The sequence below is a fragment of the Mirounga angustirostris genome, unplaced genomic scaffold (assembly GCF_029215605.1).
Source record: "Mirounga angustirostris isolate CCGP_5_RB_7025 unplaced genomic scaffold, mMirAng1.0.hap1 SCAF_8, whole genome shotgun sequence".
Lineage (NCBI taxonomy): Eukaryota > Metazoa > Chordata > Mammalia > Carnivora > Phocidae > Mirounga > Mirounga angustirostris.
Genome location: NW_026991716.1, coordinates 117,079,004 through 117,091,652, shown reverse-complemented (window position 1 = coordinate 117,091,652; position 12,649 = coordinate 117,079,004). Strand labels below are relative to the sequence as shown.

General features: G+C 35.8%; 1 protein-coding gene across 26 annotated transcripts in view; it reads left to right on the top strand.

The window, feature by feature from the left end:
- AHI1 (Abelson helper integration site 1) overlaps positions 1-12,649 on the top strand; it is a 227,091-nt gene that overhangs the window by 3,346 nt on the left and 211,096 nt on the right. For all 26 annotated transcript variants that reach the window (XR_010413773.1, XR_010413777.1, XR_010413774.1 and 23 more), the window contains exons 3-4: positions 1,573-1,640; positions 3,411-3,535. Coding sequence is in view for 8 of the 26 variants with exons in the window: in XM_064598126.1 (XP_064454196.1) it covers positions 1,631-1,640; positions 3,411-3,535 (135 nt within the window). In the remaining 18 variants the exon portion in view is untranslated. The remainder of the gene's footprint in view (positions 1-1,572; positions 1,641-3,410; positions 3,536-12,649) is intronic.

Here is a 12,649-nt window from a genome sequence, read left to right as displayed (position 1 = left end):
TAAGCTCACTGAGTGTTCCCACAAGTCTCTATTACCATCGTAACAGAAGTTTACTGGGGCATTATTTTAAATCATTTAACCCTTATAACAGCCTTTTGAATATGCACTGGTAGACTGATTTTACAGATGAGGAAACAAATGCCTAAGGTCACACAATTAACTATTTGAGACTAATTCTAAGACTTGGGTTTTAAACTTCTCCACTATACTTGTCCTGTATTCCAATAAATGCTACTACTGGGGGCCTAAGTATTCTACTTCCAGAAAATGAGAATCATCCTGGACTCTTTGTCCTGCCTTGTTTTTACTTACTCTTTCTGAAATGTCTAGAATACCATAAACTTTTTGTTTAATGGAAAACAGGTCAAGCTGAATATACGTAAGCCTTTTCTTAATGGCTCATAGTCATGTAGTTCAGCTGTTTTCCTCTATATTGAATGGCCATGGAATATATAAATATTAAGTCATTATTTGCTTTATATTTTTTTTCTGCTTATGTGCTGTCAGGTTTTAATTACTGATGCACTTGCCTTTACATCTCTCTTTTCTAATTTGGGGTAGATTGGAAAGTACGTGACCAAATTTATTAGATCTGTACCTATAGGAAGACTACATTTGGGCTCCCATCCATAAAGCATAGGAGTCTTTACTGTGTGAATTCAGTGATATCTATTTTGTTGGTGTACCAGAAAATTATTATATAAGTTAATCCACATAATCAGATATATGTGTATAATCATTTTTAACCTTTTTAGCATTTCTTCTCAGAAGTACCCATAATATTAGAGGAACATGAAGGTGCATCCCCAGGGATCTGGAGCTTTAACAGATAATTGCTCAGCCAACTCAAATTATGTTTTTCTTTCTTTTTTTTTTTTTTACAGTCTTCAGTTTTATTCTTAAAAATGTGTGAATATTGTGTTCTTATGTGGAAATTAATATGTTTGTTGTGGACATACACCCTCATCTTTAAGTAAAATTGGAAATTCAGGAATACATATACTGAGTTTATCCCTGGTTTTGATATATAATAATACATATCCAGATACTTATTTGAGAAAGATGGTACAAGTGCTTGTGCTTAACCTTCTCTGTTGTTGCAACATTTTTAGTGGAAGGTACAAAAATGTTCAAATTCATTATCTGTAAATATGCTACCCACAAGCATACTTTACTAATATAATAGCGTATGCTCTTGGGAAAGTCAATTCTGGGGTGGAGTTTGTTTTCTTAAAAGTACATTGAAATGTTTATTTTTTACTTAAAACACTTTTAAAAGTGCTTTAACACATCAAGTACATATTAACTGCCTTTAAAGATTTTTAAAAAGTTTTTGTTTCAAATATATAAATATTTTATTCAAATATCCAGTTTTCTTTACTTTTTTTCAGACTCTAAACTGATCCCAATGTATTTAAGTCATATGCATAAGACTGGATAAGAGAACTTAGCTTAATTGCTATAAACCTGATGAGGTAGTGGACAAATCATCACATAATCTTGTGTGAAAAATGTTTTGTAATTTTTATTTGCAAATTCCATACTACAAATAAACTCTCTTTGTTTTAATAGGATCCTGATTGAGTCATTGCTTTGCATTACAGCTGGATGCTCTCCATAAAACTGAGATATGCCCACTGGTAAGACTTTTATGAAATTTATATATGCCATACATTTTATTTGCTTATTTATTTTAAAGTTTGAATTATTTTAAGGGGTTCTTTGACCTATTAATGAATACATTAACCAAATATTACATTTAGATATTTAATAGTTTGGTATTCAGTTTTCTATTTATTTTCTATTTATTTTATTTTTTTATTTCTTTATCAATTTTCTATTTAATGTTAGCTATTAAGGCTAGTATGTATTTAATGGATGGCAGTTTGGGACTCCACTGGAGCAGGTAAATAATCATTACAACATATGGTTAGTTTTTATTCTTTATCATCGAAATGGACAGTTTACTCTAAAGCAGGTATTGGCAAACTTTTTCCTAAAGGGAAAGCTCGTAAATATTTTAGGTTTATTCTCTGCTGTAACTGCTCATGTCTGCCATTGAAGCATAAAAGCATCCATAAGAATTCTTCACAGAGTGGGCATGGCTGTATTTCAATAAACTTTTAAGTATAAAAGTAGATGACTGTCCTGCAGGCAGTAATTTGCCAACATCTGCTCTGGGGCATTCATCCATTCATTCAGCATTTATTCAGCATTAAAACATGTTTATTAGTAGGTACTCTATGCTAGATCTCATGATGGTAGTAGGGATGGTAGCATAGTATAGTGGGAGAGACAGAGATAATATATTTATTTGTGTAGATACACAAATAATTATATAGTTTCAAGCTGTGGTAGGTGGCTGTGAAGAAAAAGAACAGTCTGCTATGTGAGGAACGGGGAAATTTAGATGAGATTGTCAGGAAAGGTTCCACTTTAGAGGCAACATTTGAATAGGCACCTTAACACGAGTAGCTGAGAAGTTCTGTTTGAGAGATCCATTAGTCTTTACTGAGTTTTCTGTGGCCATCTTGACAGTTCCCAAAGCCTTTCTGGCAACTTTAGGTAAGGCTGCTTGAGCATCAAACATTTTGCTACACGTGGTGTTGAAACCTGAGATCTCCCATCTAAAGCTTTGAGAGGCCTAGAACCCGGCTTCAGCCCATCCTTGGGAGCCACACGGGTGCCTGATTCTCCATTTTCCTTATCAAGAAGTTTGCAGCAGGTAGAAGCAGCTTCACATGGAAAGGTGCTTATTCTGATGGAGGAGTGAGAAGAAGGACAGAATGGCTAGAATACAGGGATCTAAGGGGCTGTTTCTCTTGGATTCAAGCTGTAGAGGTAGGCAGGCGAGGAAGTGAGAACCCTGTAGGGCATGTGAAGGACTCATTTTATTTTGTCCTAAGTGAAGTGGGAAACTGGCAAGGTCTTAAGCAAGGGAATAACATGATCTGACTTATGTTTTAAAGGAAAAAATAACTTTCAGCTTTTCGTATTTATTGAATGCTGATTATTGCTTAGCTAACTAAGTGTTAGCCATTCTTCATGCAAATGGTCTTTGACATAGGATTATTCTGATTTTACAGATAATGAAGATGAAGTTTAGAGTTGTTAAGTAAGTTGGTTAAGGCCACGTAACAGTGGTAGATGCTACTGTGAGTCACAAGTAGAAAGTTAACTTAGTATGGGAAACTTTTAAAGGGAGTATCCCAAAATGTAAGAGGGATTCAGATGAGTGTGGTGTCACCAAAGCCAAAAGAAAAGTTTTTAAGAAGGAAGGACTGGTCAGTTCTAAAGTAGCTGAAGAACTCATGTAGGTATTTACAAGACTGTGTTCTTTAACATAATAATAATGCAGACCTGCTATAATAGAATTGTTTAGAAAATGACAGGAGTCTTTATCTTTGCAGTGGAGAGTGAAGCCAAAGTAAAAACCAAAGTTCGCTTTGAGGAATTGCTTAAGACCCACCATGAGCTCATTCACGAAAGAAAAAAACTGAAGAAAAAAATTGGCAAATCTGGAGATAAAATTGCAGTGAGTAATCGATCATTTGGTAATGATAACTTCTGTATCTACATGAGATTATAACTTTCATATTAAAACTCTGAGGAACTTTGGAAATTGAAAATAGTAAATCTATGTCAGAGTCAATAGCACATGGTAAAATAAAGCTTACGTTAGAATCCACATGACTCTTGGGGTACTGAGTTCAGTCTTCAGTGCTGTGCTACCGAAATAATCTAGCCAAACTGATGAGAGTGGTGAGAGAATGGGCAAACTCAACTGGCCAATGTGTTACACATTTTTAAAGACAATCAGGATTTTTAACCCAGAATTGTGAAGAACTTAGGGAGTAATACGTTACTTCAGATATTCAGTGGCTTGTTTTTATTTAGACTGATTGATCTGATTCTACCCAGCAGAACCAGGAGAAATCAGTGGAATCTGAAGGCAGTAATTATCTTTGTACTTGAGGTACACTTTCAAATGACAATTTTTTTTTTTAAAGATTTTATTTATTTATTTGAGAGAGAGAGAATGAGAGAGAGCACATGAGAGAGGGGAGGGTCAGAGGGAGAAGCAGGCTCCCCGCCGAGCAGGGAGCCCGATGTGGGACTCGATCCCGGGACTCCAGGATCATGACCTGAGCCGAAGGCAGTCGCTTAACCAACTGAGCCACCCAGGCGCCCAATGAAACTTTATTTATTTTTTTTATAAAGATTTTATTTATTATTTGACAGAGAGAGAATGAGAGAGAGAGAGAGCACATGAGAGGGGGGGAGGGTCAGAGGCAGAAGCAGGCTCCCCGCTGAGCAGGGAGCCCAATGCGGGGCTCAATCCCAGGACCCTGGGATCATGACCTGAGCCGAAGGCAGACGCTTAACGACCGAGCCACCCAGACGCCCCGACATTGGTTTTGTTTTTTGTTTTTTGTTTTTTGGGGTTTTTTTTAAAGATTTTATTTATTTATTTGAGAGAGAGAGAATGAGAGACAGAGAGCACAAGAGGGAAGAGGGCAGAGGGAGAAGCACACCCCCTGCTGATCAGGGAGCCTGATGTGGGACTCGATCCCGGGACTCCAGGATCATGACCTGAGCCGAAGGCAGTCGCTCAACCAACTGAGCCACCCAGGTGCCCAATGAAACTTTATTTATTTTTTTTATAAAGATTTTATTTATTATTTGACAGAGAGAGAATGAGAGAGAGAGAGCACATGAGAGGGGGGAGGGTCAGAGGCAGAAGCAGGCTCCCTGCCGAGCAGGGAGCCCGATGCGGGACTCGATCCCGGGACTCCAGGATCATGACCTGAGCCGAGGGCAGTCGCTTAACCGACTGAGCCACCCAGGCGCCCGCTAATGACAATTTTTGACAGCACAGTTGAAGAGATTAAAAATGCAGAACTCAGAACAGTGCTGAACAAATCAGCAATTGACTACGACTTGATTCCAGAGTATTATAAAGAGTGTAATAATATCCACAGTTAATGTACTATTCACTCTTCAGACCTGTTTTGCTATATTACTTGGACCTTTTACTCCTTTGACCATAATCTGTTATGTACATACACACACACACACACACACACACAGGCACAAATAACTTCATGCATGTTCTGGTAATTGGTACATAGTATTTCTTTGGCAAGAGTTTTATGAGTTATATATAGCTTATATTTACTTGTAGCAAATTTTACCCTCTTCTGAATTTTGCCGTGCGACCTCTTCATTCTCATATTCTCTCTGGCAGTCATCAGTGTTGTAATAGTATATATTCTCAAGTGAGGCAAAAATAAGTACTAGCACTGGCCAGAATCCGACTGCACACCTGTGAGAGGTTTGTAGTACCCCGGTTTACTATTGCCTACCAATTTAGACCTACTGACAGAAAGGGGCAGATTCGGTCTCCCATAGTGAATGCTGCCCTTTTATATAATGCGCTTCTTCTGGTGGTACGTATGAGTATGGAAGGGAATAGTGGCATATGGAGGATGGGACATTGCATATTGGTATATGCCCTCCCCTTGGGTAACGTGGTACACATTGGACAAAAACAGAAAGAACCCTTGAAACAACTGAGGATATTTTTATGGACTCAGTCAAAGTAGAACCTTATATTTTCTCTTACTGATAGAACTGGCTTTGTAAGCATGAACCAGATGCAGTTTAGGCCAGGAATGCTCGATTAAATGGATAACGAAAAAATGGGCAGAGGAGACGTCCATTTACCCATTGTCCAGTTTAGATGTTGGGAACACGCACATGTGAGGTGACTAAACATAATCTGCCCAGCCTGTTTTGGTACACAGGCCATTCAAACCTTTTTTATTCACAGATAAGTATCCTAGGAAAAAATACTGAGGAAGAGATTTTTTAGCTCAAAAGAAGGGAAATATTCCTGGAGGACTTAGAGGAAAACAAAATATTTTTGAAATGATTTACTTTAGGAAATAGAGGAGGAATACCTGCTTTTATTTACTAGATAACAGTGCTTCCTATCTTTCGAGCACGTCTAAACGTTTTATGTATATTACCTAGTTTTTAATGACAACGAAATGATGAGGTTTTATCTCCATTTATAGTTGAGGAAACTGGATCACAGAGAGGTTGAATAACCTTGCCTAAATTTGCAGTTAGTGGCAGAACCAGAACTCAAACTCTTTTAACAGTCTGACTACAGAACCCATTCTCTTAACCACAACCCAATAGGACCTCTTTGAATAACATATGAAGAGATGGGACCTCTTCAGAACAAAAACATGTACAGAACAGGCTGAGATTGGAAGGGAAGCAGGCTGAAGTAAGAAAAGGAAGCAAGGAAAAGGCTGTACTAAGAGAATTCATAATGATGGCAGATTCACCTTATTTTTCAACAATCTGTTAGGCACTGTGATAAGAATTTTGCAAATGCTATATCTGATTCTCATGTTAATCATGAAACATAGGTATTGGGGCTCTTATTTTGCATGAGAGGTTTTATAAACATCAGAACAGAAAAACCACTTAACAAAGATGTTAAATGGTTTGCCAGAGCCATATAGCCAGCAGTAGAGTGAGGGAGATTTAAAACCAGTCTCTCCATGTTCTGCCTTTAGTTGCTTTTTAAAAACTATATCTTAGGCCAAAAATAGTAGAATTGGTACCATGGTGATAAGGAAGATAGTGATAAGGAAGATAATTTAGTGATAAGGAAGATAAATTTGAGGCATTCTTCCATGAGAAGAAATGGCTAAAATGAAAATGAAATAAGTAATGACATACAGAAATACTAGACCTGTAAGTTAGCGTTCCCATTACTAGTACTAATGGAGCAGAAACAGTAGAAAGAACATGATGAAAAAACCTTCCTGAGATTAATAGAAAGATCTAGGAAGAGATGAGTCCGTCTTGCATTCCAGGTAAAATTTATGACCTGTAACTATATTTAGAACTTTTTAATTTCAGGGGAAAAATTAATTTTGCAAGTATCTCAACAGAAAAAGAAACACCTAGTGCATTCCAGGCTTCTCTCAGAAAACACTAAATCCAGAAGACAAAAAAAGATATCTACACAGTATTGAGGGAAAAACTGTATCACAAGAAATCTGGTCACCTAAGTGTCAATTGTTTGTGAGGTCGGTAGTGAACATGCAAATTAACAGAGAATTATTACAAATGTTCCCTCCCTGAAAACAAGAAAACTACTGAAGGTGTATTATTTGAATATGTAGTACCATTTCCAGAAACATGAATCAAAATTAAAAATTGAAGAACAGAGAATTTATGATCTGAAAATATGTCTGCATGAGGCTTTTGAGACCAGCTAGATATATAGAACTTTCTTTATTATTTATGCCAAAAATAATTGCTGAAGATTTATATTAGATAATGTACATATAATAATGTGAGATAACAAAAACATTGTTCTCAAACATTGGGCAAAGCTTTCCTAGCTTGCAGAGAAAAAGAGTCGTATAAATATTACTTTTACCTGAAGTGTAGTCAGAAGTTACTTCATCCTGGAGTTTAAAATAAGTGAAACCAGTAATATGTAAAATTGATTATAATACTTTCAAAGTCATTAGTGCTCAAGAGAAAACAAATAATAGATTTTTTTAAAAGGAACAAAAGTAATGAAAGAAGGAATTTAAGAATAAATTCTTAGGGGCGCCTGGGTGGCTCAGTTGGTTAAGTGTCCGACTCTTGTTTTCAGCTCAGGTCATGATCTCACGGTGGTGAGATGGAGCCCTGGGTTGGTCTCTGCACTCAGCAGGGAGTGTGCTTCAGATTCTCCCTTTCCCTCTCCCTCTGCCCCTCACCCTGTGCATGCACCCTCTATCTCAAATAAATCTTAAAAAAAAAAAGAATAAACTCTTAATCATGAAAATAAATGTAAATAGTTTTAAGCTTCCTATTTTAAAAAGCAGACTCTAAATTTTTAAAATGTCAGGTGTCTGGCTTGCAACATTGACAAATCAAACAAAATGACCTAAAGTTTAAAACTAAAAGTTTGCAAAAATATAGACAAATCTAAAAAGAAACAGAATTTTCTCAATTATGAATATATTGAAAGAACGAAAAGCTTAAATAAAACATGAAGAAATTGAATTTAATCATATGTTGAAAGAATACTTTGTCTCAGCCAAATAGGTTTTCTCCCTGAGAACTCAAGAATAGCATAGGGGCGCCTGGGTGGCTTGGTCAGTTGAGTGTCCAACTTTTGGTTTTGGCTCAGGTCATGATCTCAGGGTCATGAGATCGAGCCCCACATCAAGCCCTATGTCGGGCATGGAGCCCTTAAGATTCTCCCTCTCCCCGCCCCCCCCCACGCACACTCTCTCAAGTAAATAATTTTTAAAAAAGAGTATCTTATAAATTGGCTATCAGTCAACATCAGTAAATCAGTACAAAGAATTTGAATAAAAACCATGTGATCATATAAAAATAAGGGGAAGAGCCATAATATTTTACTTGGAAACAGGGTATTAGTGATTTTTGAAAAAATAATTTGTTCATGTAGGTGATAATTATGTACCCTCAGAGGTACATACACATGACTTACTGTGTATGATTTCTAAATTAATAAATAATAAGTTAATAAATTAATAAACACTAAAAATAGGAAAATAGAAATGGCTGGTGTAATCTTCCAGTATGGAAAGATATTCTGATCTTGTAAGGGATAAAAGACATCCCAAGTAAAGAGAATATTCTCTGCACACAGAAGACTCAGTAAATATTTGTTGAATTATATAAATTTGATAAAAGGTAAAAGTCAGCCAATTCACTGAGAAAAATAAGAAATATCTCTATAGCCACAGAGTTCATACTCTTATGTATAGCTAATAATCATAAGATAATAATTGCTAACATTTATTGAACGCATATACTGTGGAATCAGAAAGATTTTCTTAGTGTTTTTTAGTAACTATCCTGTTACTCTTCAGAACAATCTTATGGGAATTTTTTTTAAGAATTGAAAATCTAGGGCACCTGGGTGGCTCAGTCGTTAAGCGTCTGCCTTCGGCTCAGGTCATGATCCCAGGGTCCTGGGATCGAGTCCCACTTCGGGCTCCCTGCTCTGCGGGAAGCCTGCTTCTCCCTCTCCCACTCCCCCTGCTTGTGTTCCTGCTCTCACTGTGTCTCTGTCAAATAAATAAATAAAATCTTAAAAAAAAAAAAGAATTGAAAATCTAATTATAAAATTTACTTGGAAATTTAAGCAATGGACCTAGAATAGCTAAAACAGTTTTGAAAAAGAAGAAGAAAGTTGAAAGAATTTTACTATTGGATTCAAAGCTCAATGTAAAGTTATAGTAACCAAGACAGCCCGTTATTGTCGTAAAGATAGACATATAAGTCAGTGGCGGTAGTACAGAATCTAGAAGTAGACCCAAATGTATATGGTTAATTGATTCTTGACAAAAATTGCCAAGGTGTGACAAAATTGCCAGGGTGTGCCAGAATTTGCCAAGGAGTGAGAAAAAGGACAATCTTTTCAACAAATGATGCTGGAACAGATACCCATATGCAATATTATTAACTATGACCATATCATGTTCAGAAATTAAATAGAAATCGATCAGAGATCTAAGCATAAGAGCTAAAATTATATGACTTATAGAAAAAACAGGATAAAACCTTTGTAACCTTGGGTTATGAATAGATTTCTCAGGATACAAAAACATGAATCATAAAAGAAAAAGGTAAATTGGGCTTTGTGAAAATTCAAAATATTGCTAAGAAAATGAAAAGATAGGCTATAGATTCGGAGAAGGTATTTTCACCACACTGAGAAAGTGTATGTAGAACATTTTAAGAATGCTCTTAGAACTCAATGATTTGAAAATAACCCGGTGAAAATGGGCAAAAGATTTTAACACTTAACCAAAGGAGAGATGCAGATAGCATGTAAGTACGTGTAAAGATTTTCAGTGTCATTACTAATTAGGGAAATGCAATTTAAAACAATAATGAAATACCATTACATGCATATTGGAACAGCTAAAAAATGAAAATTGACAATGCCAGATGCTGACAAGGATGTTATGTAAGTGGAACTCTTAAACGTTTGGGAATACAAAATGGTACAGCCACTTTGGGAAGCAGTTTGGGAGATACTTAAGAAGTTAAACATCTACTTATCATACAGCTCAGTAATTCTTGGGTGTTTATGCAAGAGAAATGAAAACGTAATGGTACAAAATTAGAAATAAATGTTCATTCATTAGTGTATGGAGAAATAAAATGAGGTATGTATCCATGCATTGGAATACTGCTCAGCAATAAAAAGGAATAAACTACAGATGCAACAACACGGATGAATTCCAAAGCTCTATGCTGAGTGAAGGAAACTGGTCACAAAAGGCTCTATACTGTATGATTCCATGTATGTGAAATTCTAGACAAGACCAAACTATCTTGATAGAAAGCACATGAGTGCTTGAGTGGGGCTAGGGTGTGGAGGACTAGAGGCTGACTTTGTACAAGAACATGTGGGGTGATGGAAATGTTTAACATTGTGATTATGGTAGTGGTCATATGTCTGTATACATTTACCAAAATTCATTTAATTCTGTACTTAAAATTGGTGAATTTTATTGTATGTAAGTTGTATCTCAGTAAAGCTGATTTAAAAAACAAACTGAAGCAAAAAACCTAACTGACACACAGAAGGGTAAAGATAAAAAGATAGGAGAAGGTGGTGGCTGTGGCCACCGGGGACTTACCCTGTTTTCCAGGGTCTCTCTCATGGATACACGTTATTAAACTTTGTTTGATTTTTTTCCTGCTTTAAAAAAAAAAAAAGGATAAAAGGATGAGGAAAGATGTAATAGAACATGAACAAATATATTTGGAACACTTCAAAATTCAGCCATAACCTAATCCTTGAAATATTAAAGTCCATAAAATAGACGTTTTTTAACTGTAGTACCACAAAACTACAAATAACAAATATAAAATTTATAAACCGTTTGGAAATTTAAAAATCATCCCATACAGTTGTTAGTGAGAGAAAGGAAATTAGAACTACAAAAAGCAGGATATTTTAAAAAGTAATAAAAACTATACAGTACTGTGGAATGTATGGAATACTACAAAAGATACCTTGGGAATTGTATTTATTGTTGCGGTTTTTAAAAACTAATTGAAGGGGTGCCTGGGTGGCTCAGTCATTAAGCTTCTGCCTTCGGCTCAGGTCATGGCTCAGGTCATGATCCCAGGGTCCTGGGATTGAGCCCCACGTCAGGCTCCCTACTCAGCGGGAGCCTGCTTCTCCCTCTCCTGCCGGCTTGTGCTCTCTCTCCCTATCTCTGTCACTCTCTCTCTCTCTCAAATAAATAAATAAAATCTTTTCTAAAAAAAGTTAATTGAATAAAGCAGAAACATGAAAAACAAATATAAAGTCATAGTATAAAATTAAATGATATTAGTACAAAGGTTGACTGACAGATCAGTGAAAGAGAGTAAATAAAAAACTGAATGTCTTCTGATTAACTGTCCCATGGTTCCATTTTTGACATCTTTTCTTCTAAACCATAATTCTTCTTGGTTATCTTTTTCCAATTATTTCCTTCAGGAGTGTCCTCGAAATTTGTATATATTCCCACTACATTTCTGGTACTCCCTGAGAAAATAAAAAGAAAGATTTGTATGTGCTTCATTTTAACATAATGAAATTTCAGTTATTAGGTATGAGTATATTCATAGCAAGAAGACAAACATAAGTTTCTGAAAAGATTAGCAGTGATTTTCCTTGTGTGAAGCACCCAGAGTTGAGCTTTGGGTCTTCTTTTTCTCTTTAAATATTTTCTGGTTCTTTGTATTTTTAATTTTTTGCTTTCTTACTATTTTAAATTAAACATGTATTGCTTCTAGAAACAAAACATGTGAAAATAAACTTATTTTTTAAGAGAAATTATTTTTATTAGATTTGATTTGGGAAGATGTTTTAGAGGGTATCGCTCCATAATTTATCCTTGAAGAATAGATAGAATTTGGAAATATATTGTAGGTAAGCAAAAGAGTCTTAGAGATGGTAACATGTTGGGTACATATTGGGATACTAATCCTTTCAACATTTCTCCATCATATATTGGACATTTTCTAACTACTTTTAAACATGAGGGTTTTCAAAAATTGAACTTCAGGAGTGCCTGGGTACTTCAGTCATTTAAGTGATTTCGGCTCAGGTCATGATCTCGTGGGTCATGGGATCGAGCCCTGCCTTAGGCTCCTTGTTCAGTAGGGAGTCTGCTTGAGATTCTGTCCCTCTGCCCTTCCCCCCACTCTCACACACACTTGTGCTGTCTCTCTTTTTTTCTCTCTCTCTCTCAAATAAATCTGTTTAAAAAAATTGAACTTCAGTCTTCATTGGTAAGCTCATCCATTTCTGAAAGAATTCTTCATTTTGATACTGGCTTCCATATTTTAGCACTTTGGTTTGTCCCTTGTGTTTCTCAACACATCTTTTAAGCTCTTACTCAAAATTTTAATTTTAATGTCTGCAGTTGTGTTTTTTAAATCCAATATGCTTTTGAATTTCTTTGATATTAATTACACTTTAAGTTCTAATTTTGTTTATGTTTTTAATTCACTTTCCCTCGTTAATTTTTCTGTTTTATTGGATTTGATGGCTTTTCTTTCATTTTGCTACTTTCCTTCAGTTTTT